Here is a 24,385-nt window from a genome sequence, read left to right as displayed (position 1 = left end):
CGGAAAGGTGGCTCTGGCCAGAGCAAAGGCGGTGCTGGCAGCCAGGGGAAGGAAGGCCCATTCTTGCATGAATCTTTGTGCATCGGGCCTCTAGTTTCTAAGTAAAAGAAATTTAATATTTAGTATTTATATGTTTTTTCTTTTTTATTATGATAGAGGAGCAATTTATAATGGGATTTCTTTTTAAAACATCAAGTCCTGAAAAGTACTTTGAATGCCTTACAACAATGGCAGTTCTTTCTATGGTCCTCATAATTTAGGCTAATAGTTGATGTTTGGTCTTTGAAGGCAGTGAGTTACTCAGGTAGAGTTTCTAACCTTAATCTTTTTATTCATTCTCATTCAAGATTACAGTAGAAATTTATTATTGTAAAAAGCAAATTTGAACTTTCAAACAGTCAATCACAATACATGGCTATCACTGTTTGCATTTCATTTAATCCTGTGGTCCCATGGCAAAAGGTTTTTTCCTTTGCTATGATATGTTTATAGAATTGGTGCGGGCAACTGAATCTGAGTCTGAGACGGATTAATAGACATTTTTTGGGGGGAGAGCCTTGGTGTGACTTGGTTTGGGGGGCATAATATATCTCAAAATGGAGCAGCATCATAATTTCTACTTACTGTTTGTTTGGTGATTATGTTAACAGCTAAATATTACTAAGCATTTGCTACCCGTCAGTGACTGTGTTAACACAATTGTATTTGCATAACTCATTTAATCCTCATAATCCCACAAGGCTAGGGACTATTCTTATTATTCCCCTTTGACAGAAAGTTCAAGCAATTTTCTTTAAGACACACAGTTACTAAATAGTGGAGTCAAGATTCAAACTCAGATACTTGACTTTTCAAAACAAATATCCCTAAAATAAAATCCCCAATTCTGTTCCAGTGGCTCACTTCACTTCTTTCCTCTCTTTTCCCCTTTCTTTGAAAATTAGGTCTGAGGATCTGATTTGATATCCTTCAGGCTGGTCTCACTTTTTCCCTTGGCACCCCTGATTATATTTGAGAAAACTCAGCCCCTCACCTTTCAAGGTGTCATTGACTATTCAATGACATAGTATAGTGTCATTGAATCTGTCAGGTAAACCTTTGCTGTTTCTTGGAAACATTATAAGTAAGTGGATATTAAAGTCTTAAATGTATATTCTGTGAATTTCCTTTTATATCCAGTTACTGTATTCCTTGTCAGCAGTGTTGACATTATGTTATCATTGGATCTGACACTAGACTCAGTTACTTGATGCTAATAACAGTGTCCATGAAGGACCTCTCAGACTGAAAGTTGACTCTGGTCCCTGTGGATCTTGCCGGGGATGGATTGCGTGAGCAGTTAAGAGTAAGCTCTGGAAAACTGTGGTACATCTACATAATGGAATACTATGCTGCTGTAAAAAGAAGAAATTCTTACCATTTGCCACAGCATGGATGGAACTGGAGAGCATTATGCTAAGCGAAATAAGCCAGTCAGAGAAAGATAAATATCACATGATCTCACTTATTTGTGGAATATCATGAACAACATAAACTGATGAACAAAAATAGAACCAGAGACATAGAAGCATCGAACTGACTGTCTAACCTATGAGGGAAGGTGGGGCACTGAGGGGTAAGAGGTCAACCAAAGGACTTGTATGCATGTATATGAGCATAACCAATGGACACAGACAGTAGGCAGGTGAGGGCATATGCTCTGAGGAGGGAGCGGCCGGGAGAGGTCAATGGGGAAAAAGGAGACTCATGTAATACTTTAAACAATAAAGAATTTAATTTGAAAAAAGAATATTCACAGTGGGGTTGGTAAAATAAATAATAGTACATGCATATAATGAAATAATATTTGGTTATTTATTCCATTTCAGAAATAATTACATTGGGAAATGTTCAAGGATTTACAAAGTGATTAAAGTGGGTTATTAAACTATATAAAAAAAACAGTAAGCTCTGGGCTTTGGTTCAGTCTTGAGTCAGAGCAAGCATGTCGTCATGGGTCTTGCTTGTGCAAATCATGTGGCCTTTCGTGACATGCATGACTGATAGTCTTTATTGAGTAGAGCTGCTTTGAAACGTTAGGAAGTCTCAATGTGAGATCTCCCCTTTCCATTGGTGGCCTTCTGCGTAATGCTGGTCTCTGCCGTTTTATTCTATATCAATTCTAAGACTTTTCCCCCTTCACATAGATGGCTAGTACATATTTGTTGTAGTTTATGACTTTTCACTGCACTGTGAAGCCAGTCTACTATGGTCTTCATGTGATTAGCTGATCACAGGCCCGGCAACCAACCCAAGAAAAGGGAAAAGTTAGCCATGTTAATGATATGCAGCTTATCAAAAAAGTTAAAGTTAGAAATAATAAAATATATGTAAACAGTATAATCCAGTCTTTCTCTAGAGACAGTAAGTTACCTGGAAATACTTTGCAGCTATAGAATTATAAGCTTTTGAATGTCACAACTGTTAAAAAAAAGTATTTCTCATTTGGCAGGAGATGGCCCTCTCCGGAAAAGAAACCAAAGGAAAGCAATGCCAGAATTTATTCTATTTAAACAGTTTTAAATATATATTGGAATTAGAAGCATTGACATTTCAAATAGCTATTTTTTCTTCATTCTCCACCAGAAAAGAGAAAACCTTAGCATCTTCTCTTGAAAAGGGGTGATACAAATTGAAATTTTATTTTGCAACAAAATTCTTCTTTACAATTCAATGGTAATTCTGACTTAAAGGCAATTTTAGTAATATTACATCTTCACAATGGCAGCTATAAATGCATAAGGTTAATATGTATCATTCACTAAAATTCAACTTGTGAACACAAAAGAATGCTAAGTATAGTTTATTGGAAATAGGTACGTGGAATAGCAGGAAGTTTAGGTTCCCCTGCCTTCGTGCTGGAAGCCCTGGATCAGAGGAGGAAAAGGAGACTGCCCATATGCCATATTCAGCAGAGGCAATGAATGGTCCAGACTTGTAGACATCAGGTAGTAGGTGTATTGGGACGGGGACCTGTGCGCAGTGGTGCTCCCTTTCTTTCCCTTCAGCCTGTGAACTCTGCAGCAGGGACAAGAGTCCTGCCGCTCCATATGCCCCACAAAGCAGTCTGCCCAGAGCATGGGCTGAAGAACCTCAGATGTCTTATAATTCCCTCTTTAGAAATCTCAAGTTAATTATGTACCATTTTTTTGAACTTTCCTAGAACAGAATTTTCCTGTATTTACCCTGGACACGAATCTACTTTTCTTTGCATCCATTTCTGAATTACCAAGATGGGAAAATGGCTTGGAAAGTAACTCGTCATCTCTTCTACTTGCTACCCCATTTTCTTGGAAAACAAAATGGGTTCAAAATTGGATACAAGTACACATCCATTTTCCTGGGTGACCATGATCTAATCTCCTCTCATCTGAAAAAGCCTGTCAGTTACCATCCTGGATTTTATATGATGTCATTATTGATGACCATACAGGTTGTGCATATTATCAATCATTTCACCTTTTAAAAAACTGTATTACAATTTAAACTTATTCTAATTTCATTACAAAATGATACTACTGATGAGCAACTTTAGGTCCTACTCATTTCCTAACCATTTCAGACAGACAGTGGGTTTGGGATATTTTCCTCCTGTCCAGATAACTCTAAAAGCCAACATTACATCTTTATCTAAAATTGGATTCTGTCCTTACACATTTTCATTAATTTTTTTTTCTGATTTAAAAAGCATTCATCCAGAAATTGAATTTCAATCTGATCAAACCTCTAGTTTTAACTATCAGTTTATAGGAAACGTAGAGGGGAAAAAAAGAACAGATTAGACAATGATATGGGAGTACAAGTCAGCAAAATCCAGAAAGTGAAAAAACTGATAGGTTAAATCAGTGGTCGGCAAACTCATTAGTCAACAGAGCCAAATATCAACAGTACAACTATTGAAATTTCTTTTGAGAGCCAAATTTTTTAAACTGAAACTTCTTCTAATGCCACTTCTTCAAAATAGACTCGCCCAGGCCGTGGTATTTTGTGGAAGAGCCACACTCAAGGGGCCAAAGAGCCGCATGTGGCTCGTGAGCCGCAGTTTGCCGACCACTGGGTTAAATGATCTGGTTTCCTCAACGAACTGTGAACACTAAAGAGGTTTAAGGGACACATCAGCTAAGTACATCCTGGGGTATTTTTTGGATCATGATTTGAATACAGCAACTATAAAAAACAATCCTCCTCTCCCCTAAGAGGAACCCAAAACATTTTATGGAGATATTTAAATATTATCTACATATTTGATAATGTTAATGTATTATTTTTATTTATTTTATTTTTAAATTGAATTTATTGTGGTGTCGTTGGTTAATAAAACTGTCTAGGTTTTAGGTGTAGAATTCTATAATACGTCAACTGTACACGCTATTGTGTTTTCACAACCCCAAGTCAAATCTCCTTCCATCTCCATTTATCCCCTCTTTAATCTCTTCTACCTCCCCCATCTCTCTTCCCCTCTGGTAATCACCATCCTGTTGTCTGTGTTGATGAGTTTTTTTTCTTCTTAATCCCTTCACCTTTTTCACCCAGCCCCACAGCCCCCCTCCCCTCTGACAGCTGTCAGTCTAATTTATTATTTTTAATTACTGCCATTTATTCATATAATATTATTTTAGTATTAAAAAAGACCTTATACTTTAGAGGTATATACCAAAGTTAAAAAAAAAAAGGATACTATTTGGTTAATACCCAGAAAGCCCCAAATGGGGCTAAATTTGCAGAGTTGAATTATTTTTAAAAGAGGCCCTTAACTTGCTGAATTCTGCCCAACGGCATCTCTCTGAAACACAGTAAACATGAAACTGAATAAAGCTGTTTAATTATATAAAAAATGATTGCTAAGACTTGTCAAATAACATTTGGCAAACAGATTCCACTGACACCTTGCCTAGCTAAAGTTTCTCATACAGTGGCAAAAGGTTTAGAAGACATTTCTTCCTTTGAAATAGCAAAAGCAAACCCAACATTTATTACCCTCTGTAAGGTTTAATCAGAGATGTAGGACTTAATCTGACCGAAACCAATAAGTTGACCAAGACAAGCAGGTTAAAAGCGAAAAATCGTGTTTATTGAAAGCTCTCGCGTGAGGTCCCGCGGTCCGAGAGCACAGGCCGGGGGAGTCACACCCGCCTGTGCCTGGCAGAGTTCTTTATGCTGCTGTTGAACCAATCAGGTTTATTTGAGGTAGTTTATTTGAGGTAGTTTATTTGAGGTAGCCTGTGGTGGGTGATTTATGAAGCTGGAAGCTGGTACAGCTACACTCTGGCCATCCTTGAGAAGTCTCGAGCAGTTATTTATTTTCCAGCCGGGTCCAGCACGGCTGTGGCTTGTCCAGTTTAGTGGGGGTGGGATCGGGAAAGTTCCTGCTTTCCCAGCCCCAGACCTTACACCCTCATCTTACTGCTAAAACATAAGAGATACACCACTGATACAGAGATACTACTCTGATAATTCACTGCCACAAATTCTAATTTGAGCTTTGAAATCATGAAAAATATTGCTACTTTTGATAACACCCATGAAAAGCAATTATTTTGAGAATACAATAAGACACAAATGTACTCATCAAAACAGAAACACTTGAGAGGGAGCATCCAAACAACAGGTGCTTCTTTATAGCTAATCCACCGACATTCCTGCAACTTCACAATGAATATATTCTGAAAAGTTTTAAGAAAAGCTTTTGGAAACTCATTCACATTTTAAATATGTCATGGAGTCTCAGTAGATGAATCTGCTCATGAATCCTTTGTAAATCGGTAAATTATTGTTCAGTTTATCAAGTTACTGTCTTATAATTTTGTGTTTTTGTATATCAGATTTCCTTAAAACTCACCACTCTGTCTTTTAGATATGGAATGGAAAATTTAGATAAAAGGAAGCCAAGCATGCTCTAAGGCAGCTGTAAATAATGAGAATCAACACCCCTGCTACTGACTTTCTCAAACAGATCTACCAAATACTAGGCAACTTGTTGCTTTCCAATGAAAGCAGTGTGTATCATTGATATGAATAATGCCAGGACCAAACAGTGCTCATCAGAAGGTGTTGGGTAATAACCTGGCCCCCACATCTGTCATCAGTTTACCTTCCTGTTCAAGTCCAGTACATATGTATGGCAGTATCAGAATTCCCATTTCTCCAAAGAAAGCAATTTTATCATCTAGAATTTCTTGGGCCTTTTTTCTTACAGATTCCATTCATTTCCCAAGTTATTTAGGGCAACAGCTGCCCTCCCACCCCCACTTCCTTCAGGAAGGCTGTTTCATACATTTATAATACAGTTAGATTCTCTTATCAGAGTCTACATTTTTTTTCCTGGTATCTCCTGACCTCCCAAATTGGTTTTTAAATTTACATATATTACAATTCACTCTTCATGTTGTAGGCTCTCTAGGTTTTGAGAGATGCAGGATGTTTTGTATTTACCATCATAGTATCATAAGAATAGTTTCACTGTTAAAATCCCCTGTACTCCACCTGCTTCTATCCTCTCCCACAACGCCTGGAAACAACTGACCTTTTTACTCCTGTCTCTATAGTTTCGCCTTATCCAAAATGGAGTCACACAGTAGGTAGTCTTTTCCGACTGGCTTCCTTCACTTCCTAACAGGCATGTATTTTTGTGCCTCAGTAGCTTATTTCTTTTTATTGCATCGTATGTGTGCAGCATGGCTGTTTTTGTGCATCTCAAATGGGAAGAAGCCTGGAGTGAGATTGTTGGATTGTATGGTAAGATATCATTGTTACGAATACTCTTATTCTGGAAAACAAATGCTACTGATAGCCTTATTCTTTTAGGTAATTTAATCTCATCACTGTTTTAGCATCCGATTGTCTTCTCTATGTTTTTTTATTCTCCATGTCATTTTATTTCATTAGCAATAAACTCTTACCCATTTGGAAGACCAAAAATAAAAAAGAAAGGAAAAAAAATGGGTTGGTAGATGGCATATAGCCACAGTAATGTTTTTTAGAACGATCCATTACCATATGCAGACAGAGAACTTTTGAATCTTTCATCTTCTTTGTTTTGAAGGTGACCATTTGACAGCCCCTCCTGTTCATTTTAAAATTTTTACTGTTTGTGTTGTCTTGTTTAATCTGTAAACAACGTAAGGACAACTGGTCACTTACTGTGTGCCTGGGTACTCATATAAAATATGTTTAACAGATAAGAACTAGCCCTAAATGAGATCACTAAGCCTGGTTGTTGTGGATTATGGTGTTTAGCAGTGAGATTGATAACTGGATGAAGAACCCTGAGTCACATACAGAATATGATGCAGCCTTCTCATCAATCACATCTTACCTCTTCACCCCTCACCATGCTTGAGTCATACTGGCCTTTCTGCTCTGTCAATGGCCCAAATCATTTCTATTTTGAGGCCTCTGCTCATGTGGTCTCTAGGGGGACACACTGCCCAACCAGACTCATTCCAAGCAGACTCAAAAGCTAGAACTAAAAGTTTTACAAAGAAAAGTGAGGCTCTGGGATATGAAGAAGTCAATCAAAACTCACTTCCACATATTCTATGTTGCCTGCATGAGTTAACCTCAGTAAATGTATAATATAGACTAAGGGTTTCTTCTCTTCAGCTTGGGTATTACTAGTGCTTGCTGGAGCTGCTCAATTGGAGATTTTATGAAGAATATTAGGAAAATCCTTATGTGTTTTTGAAAAGAGGCTTTTATAGGGTCTTAGGAGTGAGAGTAGAAGCTGAAAGAAGGGCAGTCAGCAGCTGAAGGTGTGGAATTTGCATTCTATGCTAAGATGTGAATTCATGATCAGAGAGGTGATTTCAGTGAATTGAGCTAAGGTGCAATAAAAAGTAATTAGACAATTCAAAGATAAGACAACAGGTAAAATTTCTTAATTCTTTAATTTATGAGAATCTGACATATGTTTAGCCAATAAACAACAAATTGAAAGCATTCTCATAGTCCTGATAGAAATGGGTTCAGACATTTTCTCTAGCAAACCTCTACAGTATTCTGTAAATTGGAGGGCATGCTTCATGCCATTTTTTTTTCTCTCATAATGGGATTATGTATGGCATTTGGGGATTTAAATTATTTAACACTAGAGGCCCAATGCATGAAATTCATGCAAGGGTAGGCCCTTGCAGCCCCAGCTGCCTCCTGGCCCTGGCTGCCGGCTACCTCACGGCCACTGCTGCCTCATGGCCCCACCCCCTGCCCACACACGTCTTGGCCTGGTGCTGCCCATGTCCACCACCACACATTCCTGGTTCCCCGGTTCTGTGGAGGCCCCTGATCAATTGCCCTGCAGAGGGTGGCCTGGGCCTCCCTCTTTGCGGCGATCGCAGAGCCTCCCCATCAATTGCCCCACTGGCCAGTGGCCTGGGCCTCCCTCTGCGGGCGATCTATCATGGAGCCTCTCCCCACCTCCGCAGAGGGTGGCCTGGGCCTCACTCTCTGGGGTGATCGCGGACCCCCCCCCTCCCCCCGATCGATTGCCTTGCTGGCCAGTGGCCTGGGCCTCCCTCTACGGGGTGATCACGGGGCGATGGCGGGCCCCCTGACCAATTGCATCACACCCGCCTTGGCTGGCCTGGTGCCATTGTGTGTCATTGCATGGTTGCCTGGAAGGTCATCCGGATGGTGGTTCTGCTGTTCGGTCGTTTGGTCAATTTGCATATTAAGCTTTTATTATTATAGAACTAGTAGCCCTGCGCACGAATCCATGTGCCGGTAGCTCGCTGCTGCCCTCCAGTAGCTCTCCACCCACTGCCTTGTCCTCCTGTAGCTCGCACTGCCCCCCTGTCTCCCCCTCATAGCTTGCTGCCCTGCCCTCTCCTGTAGCTCTCTGCTGCCCACTTGTAGCTTGCTGCCCCACCCTCCTGCTGATCCGTGATCTGGTTGTTACACTGTCGGTCATTACGCTTCACGGCGTAATGACCATTTGCATATTATATCTTTATTATATAGGATTAACCTTGATGGATAACATTTAATTGCAAGAAGGAAAATTGGGCAAGTTAAGATAGAAAATGCCATGTTTGTGAGACATAAGTAGGTAATAGGGATAGATTGACTTTTAAAAAAAATATTCAGTGTAGGAAAGAAAATAAAATAATGAGGAGAATGGATGACAGGCCAGAAAATTCAGGCAACTCTGCTGTGGGACCAAGATACTGATCTTTGGAAAAGACTGTTAGTGTACCAGTGGAACTGCACTGCAGTGTGTGTGTGTGTGTGTGTGTGTGTGTGTGTGTGTGTGTGTGAGAGAGAGAGAGGGGGGGGGGAGGGGGGAGAGAGAGAGAGAGAGAGAGAGAGAGAGAGAGAGAGAGAGAGAGCGTCATCCTACAGATATCAGGCTATTTTCCAGATAATGTTGGTTGGGCATTGATCTAACTCTTCTCTCTCATCTCCTCTGGAAGTGAATTGTAAATCATTGCAAGATTGCCAGGGGTTAGATCTACTTCAGGTGTTAGATCTGGAACCTTTGACTATCTGTGTGATGGTTTTTACCCACTATAACCAACGAAGTCAATATTTTGGGTGCCAGGTTAATTTACGAAAATAAAATACAAATAAGCTATTAGGTAGACTAAATCTTTTTAAAACAAAACAACACCATGAGCTTCTCATTATGTGCGCATTTATATGTAAAATAAGAAAGGGAGAGAGTACAAACCTTTCTAAAGCTTTGGGAAAGGTATTAAATTTTGTTTAAAATTTCAGTTTTCTGTTTTTTATAGTCCCCTCTTATTTATTCAAGTCAGGATCTGAGAGCAAAGATATATTATTAGCATCCAATAGTGTGTGGCACAGAACTGTGTTGAAAAATGTATGAAAGAATGAAAAAAATAGCAATTAAGTAAATGAATTATTACTCCTACAATCATTAACATTTAACTTCACATTATGCCTGTTTTCCCTGAGAAAGATAGTTAATAGTATTTATCTACATTATAAAAGGCCAGGGGCCATCATGCCCTAAACGACCAGACGGGCGACCGGTCACCAGGAAGTGCATGGAGCACCTCTAGGTCCTTCCCCGTGACCCAAAGACTCGTATCACAGCAAGGCTGGATGGCAGGCGGGGCAGTGTGGGGGGTGAGCGGGGCAAGGCGGGCATGGCGAGGTTGGGGCTGGGCTGGAGGCCTAACAACTTCTCTGCTGCTGCAGCAGCTGCAGATCAGGCCCAGAGAGAGGCTCGGAGAGAGAGGCAGGGCCTGATCAGTAGCTGCCGCAGCTGCTGGAGGAGAGAGGCGGGGCCTGATCAGTAGCTGCCGCAGCTGCTGGAGAGAAAGAGAGGCAAGGTCTGGTCCGCAGCTGCCACAGAGGCTACGGATCAGGCCCAGAGATAGGCCCGGAGAGAGAGGCAGGGCCTGATCCATAGCTGCCTTGGCGGCTGCGAATCAGGCCCGGAGATAGGCCCAGAGATGCTGACTGGCTTAGAAACTGACCAATCAGAACCAAATCCGGGTGAACTGCGAGGAGCCAATGGCTGCCTAGGAAGCGGAGCTTTTGACGCTGACTGGAATAGAAACCAACCAATCAGAACCAAATCTGGGTGAACTGCAAAGGCAGAACCTAAGGTGGGGGCTGAGGAGGGCTTTTAAGGACAACAGCTGTTTGGTTTAAGGTGTAAGAAAGCGGTTCAATTTTTTAATGACTGGTTTGGTAGTATAGTGCATATGGCTGGCTATCAGTTCAGATATAGGGATTATGTATTTTTGTCTGCCAAGAGCATCTCCTCCTGCTGAAAAAGGCTTTTCCTCCATTTAAGCAATCCTATCCTATATAATCTATCTATACTAATAAAAGGGTAATATGCTAATTAGACTGGGTCGACCAGCCATCTTCTGGACGTCCGACTTCCTTCCAAACAAAGCCATGGTGGTGGGGGCTGAGGCAGAGGCAGTTAGGGGCAATCAGGCCAGCAAGAGAAGGCAGTTGGGGGAGAGATCAGGCCAGCAGGGGGTTAGGGGCAATCAGGCTGTCAGGGGAGGGCAGTTGGGGGCGACCAGGCCAGCAGGGGAGGACAGTTGGGGGAGGGCAGTTGGGGGGTGACCAGGCCGGCTGGGGAGGGCTGTTGGGGGCATACTGGCCAGCAGGGGAAGGCAGTTGGGGGTAAGATCAGGCCTTTGGGGAGGGCCTTTGGGGGTAACCAGGCAGGCAGGGGCGGGCCGTTGGGAAGCAAGATCAGGCTGGCAGGGGAGGGCCGTTGAGGGCAATCAGGCCGGCAAGGGAGCAGTTAGGGGTGATCAGGCAGGCAGGCAGAGATGGTTAGGGGCAATCAGGCAGGCAGGCAGAGGGGTTAGGGGCAATCAGGCAGGCAGGCAGAGGGGTTAGGGGCAATCAGGCAGGCAGGCAGAGTGGTTAGGGGCGATCAGGCAGGCAGGCAGGTGAGTGGTTAGGAGCCAGCAGTCCCAGATTGCCAGACATCCCCCAAGGGGTCCCCGATTAGAGAGGGTGCAGGCTGGGCTGAGGGAACCTCTCTGTCCCCTGCCCCCCCTCCCGTGCATGAATTTCATGCACTGGGCCTCTAGTTTTGTTACAAAGGTCTTGCATTATATTGGAAACTAGAATTTTATCTCACACTTATCTCTTATCAGAATTGGAAAAAAAAGATTGAAAGGCATGTAGCCTCTATAATTAGCTTTAATAATAATTTGAGAAGTTTGAATGTTACAAGTATTTCATTGAAATAATTGGAGACAACTCGTACTTCAGTGAGCATAATCACTACACTTGCAGCTGACCTTATTAACTACCTCTTAAGGATTTTTGATAATTTGTCATAGAGGTTAGTTGCTTCCCCAACCCATATTTATTCTCCTCAAACTCCTGGTTCTTATCTGGGCACATGGCTACTCTTGTGGCTTGATAAAATGATAGGACACAGCTCTGGCCAAAAGAGAAATGAGTGGAAAGGTTCTATGGTAGTTTCTGGGAAAACTAACTTAGCACATAGATGATGCATGCCTTCTGCCCCTTTTTCTTTGACTCTTTTTCCATCTTGCTGTGTGGAATTTTGATGGGGGTAGCAGGAGCTCTGGTCATCACCTTGGATCATGACTCCATAAGAAAGGCAGAGCAATGACCTGGAAGGAGCCTGGGCCACATACCAGCCTTTGACTGCCTAAGTCTTGACTTTTTTAGTTGACAAAGATATAACCTTTTATCTTGTTTAAGCCATAATTTTTCATGTCTTTGTTTCATGCAGCCAGACCTAATCTTAGCTGATACACTATTTTACTTCAGATCAGTTCTAAGTCTTAAGACTTCATTGTCCATGGGAGAATTGATCTTTGTATTTTTATTTATTCACTTTTATCTAATCACTTTCTCTTATCTTGGAGAGTTCTGTGCCGGGATTTGATGTTGGCCTCGTTTCTGGAAATATTTGACCTGAGAAATTGTACTAGATTGTCTATAGTGGTACAGGGTTAACATAAATTATTCAACTATTTTGAGGGAAACAGCTAGATTCTAGAATGTCACCATCATCCTTCTATCATAAAGCCTAGAACCCTTTCATCGTACCTGAGTATATTTGGCTTTTCCTACATAATCCTTGCAGATGGGGAAGCAACTTTTTAGGGACATTGGGAAGATAGGCACATCTATTATGTAGTGCTCAATGTGGATATTTGATGCTCAGGGGCTTTGGGGGCCCCACACCTGGTGAGAAAGCTAATTATAAGTCACTGTTGAGCAGAAGGAGAGATTTTTCTTGCCTCTCTTGTTCTTTTGGCTCAAGCTGACTTTTTTAAGTTAATCACTGTTTGAGCTGTTGCTTTGTTTTAGGGTGGATATATGAGTGCTTGACATCTGCATCTAGACAGGCTCATCCATTGAAGCTTGAAGTTGGGGGAGGCAAGATTTTTTATGTACTATAGATTTTATGTCCACAAATCTCTGAATTATCTGTGGACTTAGGATCCACTTTGACCTTCCAACTATCTTGTAGAGAGAACAGAGAAATTCAGAGAGAAGAAAGGGTATGTTTCATTTTCTATAGCAGTTATTGTAGTGACTGTTGGGGCATATTGTTTTTTTAATGAAGATTGTGAACTTGTCAACCTACAAAGTTTGTTTGTGTTTTCCCAGATACATGGTGTCCTGGTTGAGGGCATATTTCAAGGGCTGTGGGGGAAATAAAGGAACTTGATCATGATAAAGAAAAGCTAAGAATATGTAGCTGAAAGTGAAATACTCATCCAGAACTAGTGGTACATTCCTCTTGCTTTCGAGAGTTGGTTTCCAAAAGAATGCACCACCAAGGTCTGGGCCAGTTTTGTGAGAAAAAGATCCAAATATCTAGGATAGATGCAGTTATGGGAATTGTCACTACCTTATCATTGGAACTGGGTATTATTAGTTTGGGCACATTTCCCATCTTCATATACACCTAAATCTGTATTGTCGAAGCTGAAAGTCTGCAGGTTTCTTTTTGCCCAGATAAAGATTATTCCTTGTAACCCCATCTTAACTTCCACTGGAGAGTGTGGTCATGTTAAGTACTTTTGTTTGGCAGAAAGCCGTTCTTTGCTGATTGGGCTGAAAGGGTAAGCTTAAAATTCAAAGACGTGTTATCTATGACTAAGCTTTTAGAAAGCATAGTACTGCAGAATTCTAACAAGTTTAGTGTCCACGTTGCCATTGATCATAAGACATGTGTTAGACCAGTGTAAGAAGTGAGGCAGAATGAGAATGCCGGCTATTATAAATAAAGTGTTGGTATATTTATTTCTCTGATGCTATCATTATTAGAATACCTAGAATTCTATAAAAACACTCATTTTTTAAAGTACTATAGTAGTTATTTAAAGGAATCCTGAGTGATTCCTAAGTTTTTGTGTTTGGATTTTCATACCTTCAAACATTGTCAACATGTCAAATATTAGTGAACGAAATGGCATAAACTATTTATTGTTTGCTTTTGTTCTAGGGAATTCAGATAGCTGAGAAGCCTAGTGGAAACAGTGGAAAGAGCTTTATTAGTTGTAGATATAATAATAAATGCTAGGAGCCAAGAGGTCTTGGTGTCAGTCATTAACTGGCTCTGTGGCCATGGTCAGGCCATCGAGCCTCCCCAGACCCACGGTTCATCCTTGTTCTATAACGAGAAGGTTGCATGAATGGCATCTGCGATTCCAGCTTTGAGATCTAGGGATGTTTTGCCTTAAATGCATTCTGAGAAGGTCTCTGCCCTTAGGAAATTTAGCTTTTTTCCAGATTTCCTTATTTCTGTTTGGCTCAGTTTCAAAAGTGATAGGTGCTTGTTGTTTACAAAGGCAAATAAAACTGGGATATGTATTGTACAGAAAGGAAAAAAGTTTCCCTTAATCCCACCCTCTGAGAGATAATCATTCTTAAAATAAGTATATAATTATCTCAACTTATTTCTATGCATATACCAGTATTTTTGTGTGTATATGTATATCTCTATCTTACTCATACTAAACTAAAACTTGATATTTTTCACATAACAGTTGAGTAATGGGTATCTATTCTTGTCAATACATATAAAGCTACCTTATTTTTAAAATGGCCTCATAGAATGTCATTAACTAAAATTCGAGGCACACCAAATACACACTTAGACCAAATGGTCAAGTGTTAAATCATATTTAGCTGAAGCTAAAGTGAAATATTGCTGTTGTAGAATGGACTTCCAAAATACAAGAAAAACATCTGAAAATTGAATAAACCTGTTGAAAATTTTTAAAAATATATATTTTTATTGATTTCAGAGAGAAAGGGAGAGGGGGAGAGATAGATATAAACATCAATGATGAGAGAGAATCATTGATTGGCTGCCTCCTGCACGCCCCCTATGGGGGGGGGGGGCGTTGAGCCTATAACAGGAGCATGTGCCCTTGACCAGAATCGAACCTGGCACCCTTCAGTCCACAGGCTGACGCTCTATCCACTGAGCCAAACCAGCTAGGACTATTGAAAAATTTTTATAATAGTTTTTGGCAGCCAGATTTAATTTTGATGATGTGCAGTCATTCTCATTTCTCACCACTGTCTTCTGTTAGATTGTCCCCACAGTCACTCTACTCTACTGTACATTTGTGATGCTAAGTAAATGGTGGCTTTCAGCTGAGGTGGGTAGAGGAACAAGATGTTTGGCTAGCTTTGCCAGGATGGAGTGTTGGTGGTGGTACTTAGCAGTTAAACTTGTCCTCTCTATATATATTTTTAATATATTTTATTGATTTTTTTGCAGAGAGGAAGGGAGAGGGATAGAGAGTTAGAAACATCGATGAGACAGAAACATCGATCATCTGCCTCCTGCACACACCCCACCGGGGATGTGCCCACAACCAAGGCACATGCCCCTAACCGGAATCAAACCTGGGACCCTGAGTCCGCAGGCCGATGCTCTATCCACTGAGCCAAATAGGTCAGGGCAAACTTGTCCTCTATTTAATGGTAACTAGATAAAGAGCAGGTTATCGACCAGGTAAAGACTTATCTCTTCATTAAACCCTCGACTTGGAGATTTGTTTGCTGATCATGAGTTTCATTGAAGGAATCCCAGAAATTTAAGCATTGTGCAGTGCTTGAAACATTTGTTCAGAGTATTTTCAGAAGCATATGTAAGATTGCTGCCATCCCACATGTCTAATTGTCCAACATTTTTGCTGCTTCACACAATCAATTGAAAAAAATCTGTCATTAATTTTGTCTCCAGAAATGTGGCTTTAGAGCAATGTAATTGATTTTCAATTTATAACAAGATTGTTTCAGTGCCTCCTGCATCTCAGATTTCATTGCATGCACACTAACCTCAGCATTGTGACTGGAATAGAATTATGTGAGACTTTTTATTATGTGAAAAAAAATGTGAACCCTCAAGGTATATCAGTTTCACTTCTTTAAAGCATATTCTAGTGAACAAATTTTGTTTTTAATAAGCTATCATTGGATTTAGTAGACCTGCTATTTTGATACTCTTATTTGCAAAATAGAAGAGTCTGGGGTTTTTGTTGCTGTTGTTCAAGTAGCCTAATGGGCACTTGCTGCTCCTCCGTGTTGTTTGAGGACATTGTATGAGTTCCACTGCCTCTTAGAAGTCATGGAATTAGTCTTTGGCTGAAGAAGAGGGAAGAGAGTGCTGTACTCCTTTAATGATTCCTAGTTCTGGTCAGTTCACTGTGCTGTTAGTTACTTTCTGAACATACAGCTGGTGAGTGCTTCCAAAACTTTGAATGCTTATGACTCCCAAGGCATGCTCCCTTCACCATTTGTTCCATTGTCGACAATAGCTGGCTGTCACTGTTCTCTGCTGGTTTCCATTCCATACTTATTCAGCTGGCGACACCATGAGTGAGAGACCAGGAGCTCTCAGAAGGGGAATAAAGCAGGAGCAGAATCGAATCACTGCTAATGTACTGTGCTGTCTCACTTCACGAATGTCTCCAGTAGTCTCTGCATGTGCACATATGTGATGTGCAAGACATGGGGTGGCATATTTGGTAACACTACCATCGCTTTTGTGCAGGTTGTGATAAAATTCAGGAAGAATTTCGGTAACGTTTTCTGGAAGCACTCTTAATTCTAGGATTCATCATTTGATAAGTGTGAACACCTTCATATTCAGTGAGAGGATTAGAGGGGTTGCTATTCCTCAGTAGTCATTTTAACAAGCTTATTTTTTCAAAATTAGCCACTTTATGCTTTATTTATTAGAGTTTTAAGTTGGGTTGAAGTTTGATAACTAATAAAATGTGTTTTAGGTATCTCATTTTCCTCAAAGCTTTTTTTCCTATATTTTTTTAATGTGTATACTTTATATGAATTGAAGATGACTTCATGGCTGTTGTGTGTGTGTGTGTGTGTGTGTGTGTGTGTGTGTGTGTGTGTGTGTGTGTGATTTTTATAGTTTTTCCTAGTCTTGAAATTTTCACATTGCAAAATCGCAAAATCCAAGTCTGATAACTCCAATATCTTGTTTATTTTCCTTTCTCTTAGTTTTTCTATTATCTCAGTCTCATCTCTTGATAAGCCTGCTGGTTTTTAATGAATTTTGGACACAGTGTATAAAAGATGGTAGAGATAATTTTAGGCTATGTCATTTTCTTCTAAAAAGGATTTATTTTGCTTCTTATAGGCAGAATCAGAGATTGATCTGATTCACAGATTTGCCTCAGACTTTGTGGGGGCTGGCCTATTCCTACGTCGTCCCTATTGTAAGATGTAGTTGTCAGGGGTCTCACATGTGAAAGCCCTGATTTTTTAAGACTCTCTTTCATAGGCCCTGAACTGCAGTTTTTGTTTGCCCAATGCCATAAGGCTGGCAGAAGGTCTCTGCAGCTTCACAACCTTTCTGGTTATGCTCAGTTTTTCATTCTCTCAGCATCCTCCACCCCCGCTTTGGAAATTAACAAATGCCTCAAAGGAAAAAGCAGCTCTAAATATTAGACTTACCTCCTTGTGCTTTTCTTCTCTCTCTAGACCTTTGTCCCTTACGTCCTCACTGCTATGGTAGCTCTCTAATGTCTGCAGATAGATTATTTCTTTTTTTTTTTTTTTTTTTTTTTTGGCCCCGTGTTCCTAGTTCTTAGCAAGAAGATTAGTTTGCAACAAGCTATTTAGCCATTGTTGGAATCTTACCTGTATTTGAAAGTACATATTCAGATATTAAATGCCTTGTTTGCATTGCTGATTACATACTAGTATTATAGTAATTTGTGCAATCATAGGATCATTTATAATATAGAAGTTCAGGAATGTCAAAAATAAGCTATTTGGTTAAGTTTTAAAAATAGTCTGGATTGATTTTTCAAAAGAATACCTCTGATTTTGCCATTTTCAATTTCTTTATAAAATTTTTTATTTTTTGATTACAGTTTATATTTATTATTATTTGTATTAGTTTCAAGTGGACTGTATAATTGTTAGACAATCATAACTTTACAAAGTGTTCCCCCCTCAATATTTCGAGAACCAAGCTGGCACCATACAGACTTATTACAGAATTATTGATTATATTCCCTATCCTGTACTAAAGTTACATCCTGTGACTATTTTGTAACTACCAGTTTATACTTCTCAATTCCTTTATCTTTTTCACCCAATTTCCCAACCCTTCTCCCCTCTGGCACCCATCAGTCTGCTCTCTGTATCTATGAGTCTGTTTCTATTTTGTTTATTTTATTCTTTATGATTCCACATATAAGTGAAATTATATTGTATTTGTCTTTATATTTTACTTAGCATAATGTCCTCTATATCTATCCATGTTGTTACAAATGGTAAGATTTAATTCTTTTTTCCTTCTTTTTTATGGCTGAGTAATATTCCATTGAATATAGGTACTATAACCTTTTTATCCACCGATCTATTGTCGGGCACTTGGGTTGCTTTCAGATCTTGGCTATTGTAAATAATGCTGCAGTGAACATAGGGGTGCATGTATCTTTTCGAATTAATGTTTTGGGTCTCTTTGGATATATTCCCAAAAGTGGAATTGCTGGGTCATACAGCAGTTCCATTTTGAATTTTTTGAGGAACCTCAGTACTGTTTTTCATAGTTGCTGCACTAGTCTGCCTTTTCACCAGCAGTGCCTGAAGGTTGTCTTTTCTACACATTTTCACCTTGTTGTTCGTTGATTTATTGATGACAGTCATTCTATCATGTGTGAAGTGATATCTCACTGGTTTTAACTTGCATCTCTCTGATGATTAGTGATGTTGAGCATCTTTTCATATGTCTATTGGTCATCTGTATGCCCTCTTTGGAGAAGTGTCTATTCAGGTTGGCCGCCCATTTTTAATTGGATATTTTTCATGTTGAATAGTTTGGGTTTTTTAGAAATTTTGGATATAAACCCCTTATCAGATGTATCATTGGTGAATATTCTCTCCCATTCAGTAGGTTTTTTTCCCTTTTGTTGATGGTTTCTTTGCTCTATAGAATCTTTTTAATTTGATTTAGTCCCATTTGTTTATTTTTTCTTTTGTTTGCCTGAGGAGATATATCATAAAAATGTTGCTAAGAGAAATGTCAGAGGTTTTACTGCCTATGTTTTCTTCTAGGAGTTTTATGGTTTCATGTCTTACATTTAAGTCTTTCATTCATTTTGAGTCTGTTCTTGTATATGGTGTAAGAAAGTAGTCTAGTTTCTTTTTTTTTTTTGCACTTATCTTTACAAATTTCCCAGCATTTATTGAATTGATTATCTTTATCCCATTGTATGTTCTTGCCTCCTTTGTCATATAGTAATTTGCCATATAGTGTGGGTTTATTTATGGGCTCTCTCTTTTGTACCATTGATCTATTTTTATGCCAGTCCCATACAGTTTTTATTATTATAGCCTTGTAGTATAGATTGATATCAGGTAGCCAGATTAATTTTTAATTTCTTGATTTTTAATTTATTCATTTATTATTTATTACATATATACTAGAGGCCTGGTGCATGAATTCGTGCACAAGTGGGGTCCCTCGGCCTGGCCAGCGATCAAGGGGCCATGGGAGGTTGGCTGGCTGGCCAAGGGGGGAGCCACGGGAGGTTGGCAGGGGGGGTGGGGAAGGGCTGCAGGAGGTTGGCTGGCCGGGGGTGGGGCAGTTTGGCCGGCCACGGGGGAGGGACCATGGGAGGTTGGCTGTGGGAGCACACTGACCACCAGGGGCAGCTCCTGCATTGAGTGTCTGCCCTCTGGTGGTCAGTGTGCGTCATAGTGACTGGTCAACTGGTTGTTCGGTCGTAACAGTTGCTTAGGCTTTTATATATATACTAGAGGCCCGGTGCATGAATTCGTGCATGGATGGGGTCCCTTGGCCTGGCTGGTGATCGAGGCTGATCAGGGCCATGGGAGGTTGGCCAGGGGGAGGGGCCGTGGGAGGTTGGCCACGGGAGGTTTCAATCGGGTTCATTGGGGCCAGCCATCCGGGGGGAGGGGCTGCAGGAGGTTCTGATCTGGACCATCAGGGGCCAGCTGGCTGGAAGGAGGGACCGCAGGAGGTTGGCTGTAGGAGCACACTGACCACCAGGGGGCAGCTCCTGCATTGAGCATCTGCCCCCTGGTGGTCAGTGTGCACCATAGCGACTGGTTGACCTGTCGTTCAGTTGTTCGGTTGCTTAGGCTTTTATATATATATAGATACTAGTGGCCCAGTGCACGAAATTCGTGCATGGGGACGGTTTCCTCAGCCCAGCCGGCACCCTCTCCAATCGGGGACATCCCTCTCACAATCTGGGACCGCTGGCTCCTAACTGCTCACCTCTCTGCCTGCATGCCTGATCGCTCCTAACTGCCTCTGCCTACCTGCCTGATCTCGCCCACAACTGCTCTCCCCTGCCAGCCTGATCTTGCCGCCAACTGCCTCTGCCTGCCTGATCACCCCTAACTGCCCTCCCCTGTTGGCCTGATCTCGCCCTCCCAACTGCCCTCCCCTGCCAGCCTGGTTGCCCCCAACTGCCCTCCCCTGCCGGCCTGATCTCGCCCCCAACTGCCCTCTCCTGCCGGCCTGATCTCACCCCCAACTGCCCTCCCCTGCCAGCCTGATCGCCCCTAACTGCCTCTGCCTCAGCCCCCACCACCATGGCTTTGTCCAGAATGAAGTCGGAAGTCCGGAAGATGGCCAGTCGACCTGGTCTAATTAGCATATTACCCTTTTATTAGTATAGATAGATTATATAGGATAGGATAGGATAGATTATATAGGATAGGATTATATAGGATAGGATGGGGGGGAGCCTTTTTCAGCAGGAGGAGATGCTCTTGGCAGGCAAAAATACATAATCCCTATATCTGGACTGATAGCCAGCAATATGCACTATACTGCCAAACCAGTCATTAAAAAATTGAACCGCTTTCTTACACCTTACACCAAACAGCTGTTGCCCTTAAAACCCCTCCTCAGCCCCCACATTAGGTTCTGCCTTTGCAGTTCACTCAGATTAGGTTCTGATTGGTTGGTTTCTATGCCAGTCAGCATCAAAAGCTCCACCTCCTAGGCAGCCATTGGCTCCTTGCACTTCACCCAGATTTGGTTCTGATGGTTGGTTTTTATGCCAGTCAGCATCAAAAGCTCTGCCTCCTAGGCAGCCATTGGCTCCTCGCACTTCACCCAGATTTGGTTCTGATTGGTCAGTTTCTATGCCAGTCAGCGTCTCTGGGCCTGTCAACGAGCCTAATCAGAGAGGCAGGGCTAACCTGCAGCCCCAGTGGAGTCCTGAGAGAAAGAGAGGCGTGGCTGCTGGCCAGGCCCCGAGAGAAAGAGAGAGGTAAGGGCTGATCAATAGCTGCCATGGAGGCTACGGATCAGACCCTGCTTCTCTCTCCAGGCCTCTCTTCAGGCCTGATCTGCAGCCCCCTTGGCAGTCAGTGCTGGGTCACTGGAGGAAGAAGTGGGCTGGACCTGAGTTCTTGAAGGATAAATAGAATATAAATGGGCAGAAGTGTGTAGGTCTCCAGACAGGAGAGATGGATTAAAAAAGAAATGAGAATAGAATGGAATATGAAGTATGTTTGGAATGTGAAAAAGGCAGATTCTGGAACAAAAAGTCTGAAGAAATAGGAAGTGGCTTAATGAGGCAGGACCACATTTTGGAGGATTCTGAAAGCTAGGCAGAGAAATAATTCTTCATTTATAAATTAGCTGTTTTTAATGCAAATAATAGGATAAGTACACTTACAGAATAAGCCTATGTCAAAGCTCGCTGTACAGGATCATCTTTCATGCACTTACGTTGATCTTACATGTTCGTTTTCCTTTATTCTGAGAGTTCACTGTATCATGATTCACATTAACTAATCTAAGACACATTCTTTGAGTTTCGTCTTGCATTTGTCATTCTAAGCAGGTGATTTTTGGAATGATGATAGAGGTTCATAACCTCACCTCAGAGAGAGATTTTAAGTTTCATATTGTGGATCAGGCTAGAATTGCTCTATCCTTCAGTCCTATTTTTCTCCTTCCTTTTCTGCTGTGCCCACCCCCCAAATCATAAATATTAGTTTCCTTGCTTGCCTTAAGCAGATGAAATATGCTAAATATGGGTAGATAGCCTGAACTGTCTTGTTGTCTCTCAGTGAGCATGTAGGATAGTGGCTTACTGAGAGCTGAATGGAGCAGTAAGTGCAGGTTCTAACACTATTTCATGTGCACACCATGCACAGGCTGCTGTGCAATGACGTGGAAGCCAGAGCCTTCCATTGTACCACTGAGTTCAGGATGGTTGGCTCTTCAGAAATGGCACTTTCATCCCATCCTGCAAGGGGAGTTTAGAGAACTGAGCGTTTTTCTTGGGCTTTTCTATAAAGTTGTATGTTTTTTATATTTCTAGGGGACTCATTCTCACAGTTCCGGTTTGCTGAGGAGAAAGAGTGGGATGGTGAAGCTTCATGTCCAAAGCAGGTAAGATGGTTTGTGTTGAATGTGGTGGGTTGGCTCTTTTCAAGACTGGAAACTAACACCTCTAATATTATTGTTGAGCTAGAGTCTACATGTAGGAAAAACTTTAGTAATTCATGGACAGTTTACCTCAGTTACCTCAGTTGCTCAGAACATTTTCAGGGAGCTCACATTTTACAGGTCCTTGGAGCTAGAGTTCACCTTTATACTTCCCATCTGTGTGACTGTCTCACAGACTAGGTTGCAAAGGAGGAAGCTGAGAGTCATGATTTTTAGTGGACTACTTTGCCATTTGGGCTTCCTTCTTTCCCATTTCTGAAAATTCCTCTCAGGGTTGAAAATTAATTTTCCCTCCACATTGTTTTTGATGTTGAGAAAAATCCTTTACTTTATAGCTTTAAATAACTCTTCTTCCAGAATTAGGTGAATAAAGCTATAAAATAAGAACAAATATCATATATGTCTTTCAGTGAATCCATAAAGCCCAGATATTTTATTTGCTTTGTGCTCATGCTATGTTTTCCTCCTTAGGAATTTTGATTATTTTTTCATGCACGATTTCACTGATTTTTTCATATGAAAGGTAATAGATATTTTCACGCCTTTAAGATGCACAGAGAATTGTTGGTGGCTTGTTATGTACTCTGATTAGACCCTCAGTGATTAGACAGTCTGTCCACAGCCTCAGACAGGTGGCTGAGCGGCAGACCAAAGCCCAACGGTAAGGCACCCTCCTCCCCATTCTGCTGCCAGCTCAGTGCACGCACTGTAGGCGGCTCGTTTTATGTCCGGGTTGGTGTTGTATTAGTTGTTTGGGATGGACACTGTCTTATACAAATTGAGGAGATGGAAGTTACTGTAAAAGTACTGCCTGTAACTTTGCAGAGAGTATGTATTATATAAAAAGTTGGGAGTTAAAAATATTTGTATTTGTTTCAGCCTCTTTGGGCATATACATAAGATACAGTTTAGAGTTCAAGGACAAGTTGAAATCACAAACTAAGGTCATTGACGAATGTGGTGAAAACCAAACAACTCACTTTGATTCCTTTTATGTTTTTTTAAAATTGATTTTTAGAGAGAGAAAAGGAGTGAGGGAGGTGGAGAGATGCGAGACAGAAACATGGATCGGTTGCTTCCCGCACGTGCCCTGACTGGGGAGTGAAGTCACAACCTAGGTACTAGTATGTGCCCTGACCAGGAATCGACCTTTTGGTGCATGGGATGATGCTCCAACCATCCGAGTCAAGTTAGGTCCTCAGAGGACATCGTTATAGGAGAGGGACCCGCACCCTCCTGCTGACTTGCCTTCGCTTCTTCGTGGCTCAGGTGCAGGCTGACAGAGACGGTGGCCTGGCACCAGGGTTGGTGCTTAGCCTTCCTGGCTCCGTCACTATAGGGAGTTTCCCCTTAGGTCCATGAGTGGGATTTTCATGTCTTTCCTTTGGACATTGTGGGACATGTGTGGAGGGGAAGGGCGGGAGGAGAACTTCTTTGGGTGAAAATATAGATCTGTTTTTTAAGATCATTTTTTTCCCTATTCCGTCTTTCATTTTTGTTGACATAATAATGACTTGTTCAGCAGAGCTTCCCTGAGCGAGTGTTGAGTGCTTGCTGGGCCAGATGCAGTGGTTCCTGAGCCTGGCTTCTAAAGGTGTAGCCCCCAGGTGCCCCTCCAGACTCTGGTTCTGAGCGAGGCTGAGAATCTGTGTCTGGAAAGCTCCCCAGACTGGGGTCCCTGAGTCCCACACGAATGTGGTCAGTGCTTTAGCTCCTGAGGAAGGTGTGCTGGGCTGAGGAAAGGCTATGGTGACTGCTCTTGGAAAGGAAGAAGAGCGGAACTAAAGGAAAGCAGTTCTGGACTTTTTTTAAAGCTGCAAAGTGGAATTTCTAGCAGGTTCTTTTCTCACCAAGTACTGTACCTTTACACAGACTCAGAGACTCGGAGCATAATGAGGTTCCTGGACAGAGAGGAGCTGCAGGATTAGA

The 24,385-nt window shown here is 41.5% G+C and overlaps 1 protein-coding gene across 1 annotated transcript in view; it reads left to right on the top strand.

Annotated features, from left to right (window-relative positions):
• The window catches only part of AVEN (apoptosis and caspase activation inhibitor), a 192,016-nt gene that overhangs the window by 160,468 nt on the left and 7,163 nt on the right, over positions 1–24,385 (top strand). The window contains exon 3 of the mRNA XM_080659120.1: positions 22,329–22,399. Coding sequence (XP_080515246.1) covers positions 22,329–22,399 — 71 coding nt within the window. The remainder of the gene's footprint in view (positions 1–22,328; positions 22,400–24,385) is intronic.

Source organism: Plecotus auritus (genome assembly GCF_963455305.1).
Source record: "Plecotus auritus genome assembly, chromosome: 1".
Classification (NCBI taxonomy): domain Eukaryota; kingdom Metazoa; phylum Chordata; class Mammalia; order Chiroptera; family Vespertilionidae; genus Plecotus; species Plecotus auritus.
The sequence above is the reverse complement of the archived record's forward strand: the minus strand, read 5'-3'. Positions and strand labels throughout refer to the sequence as shown.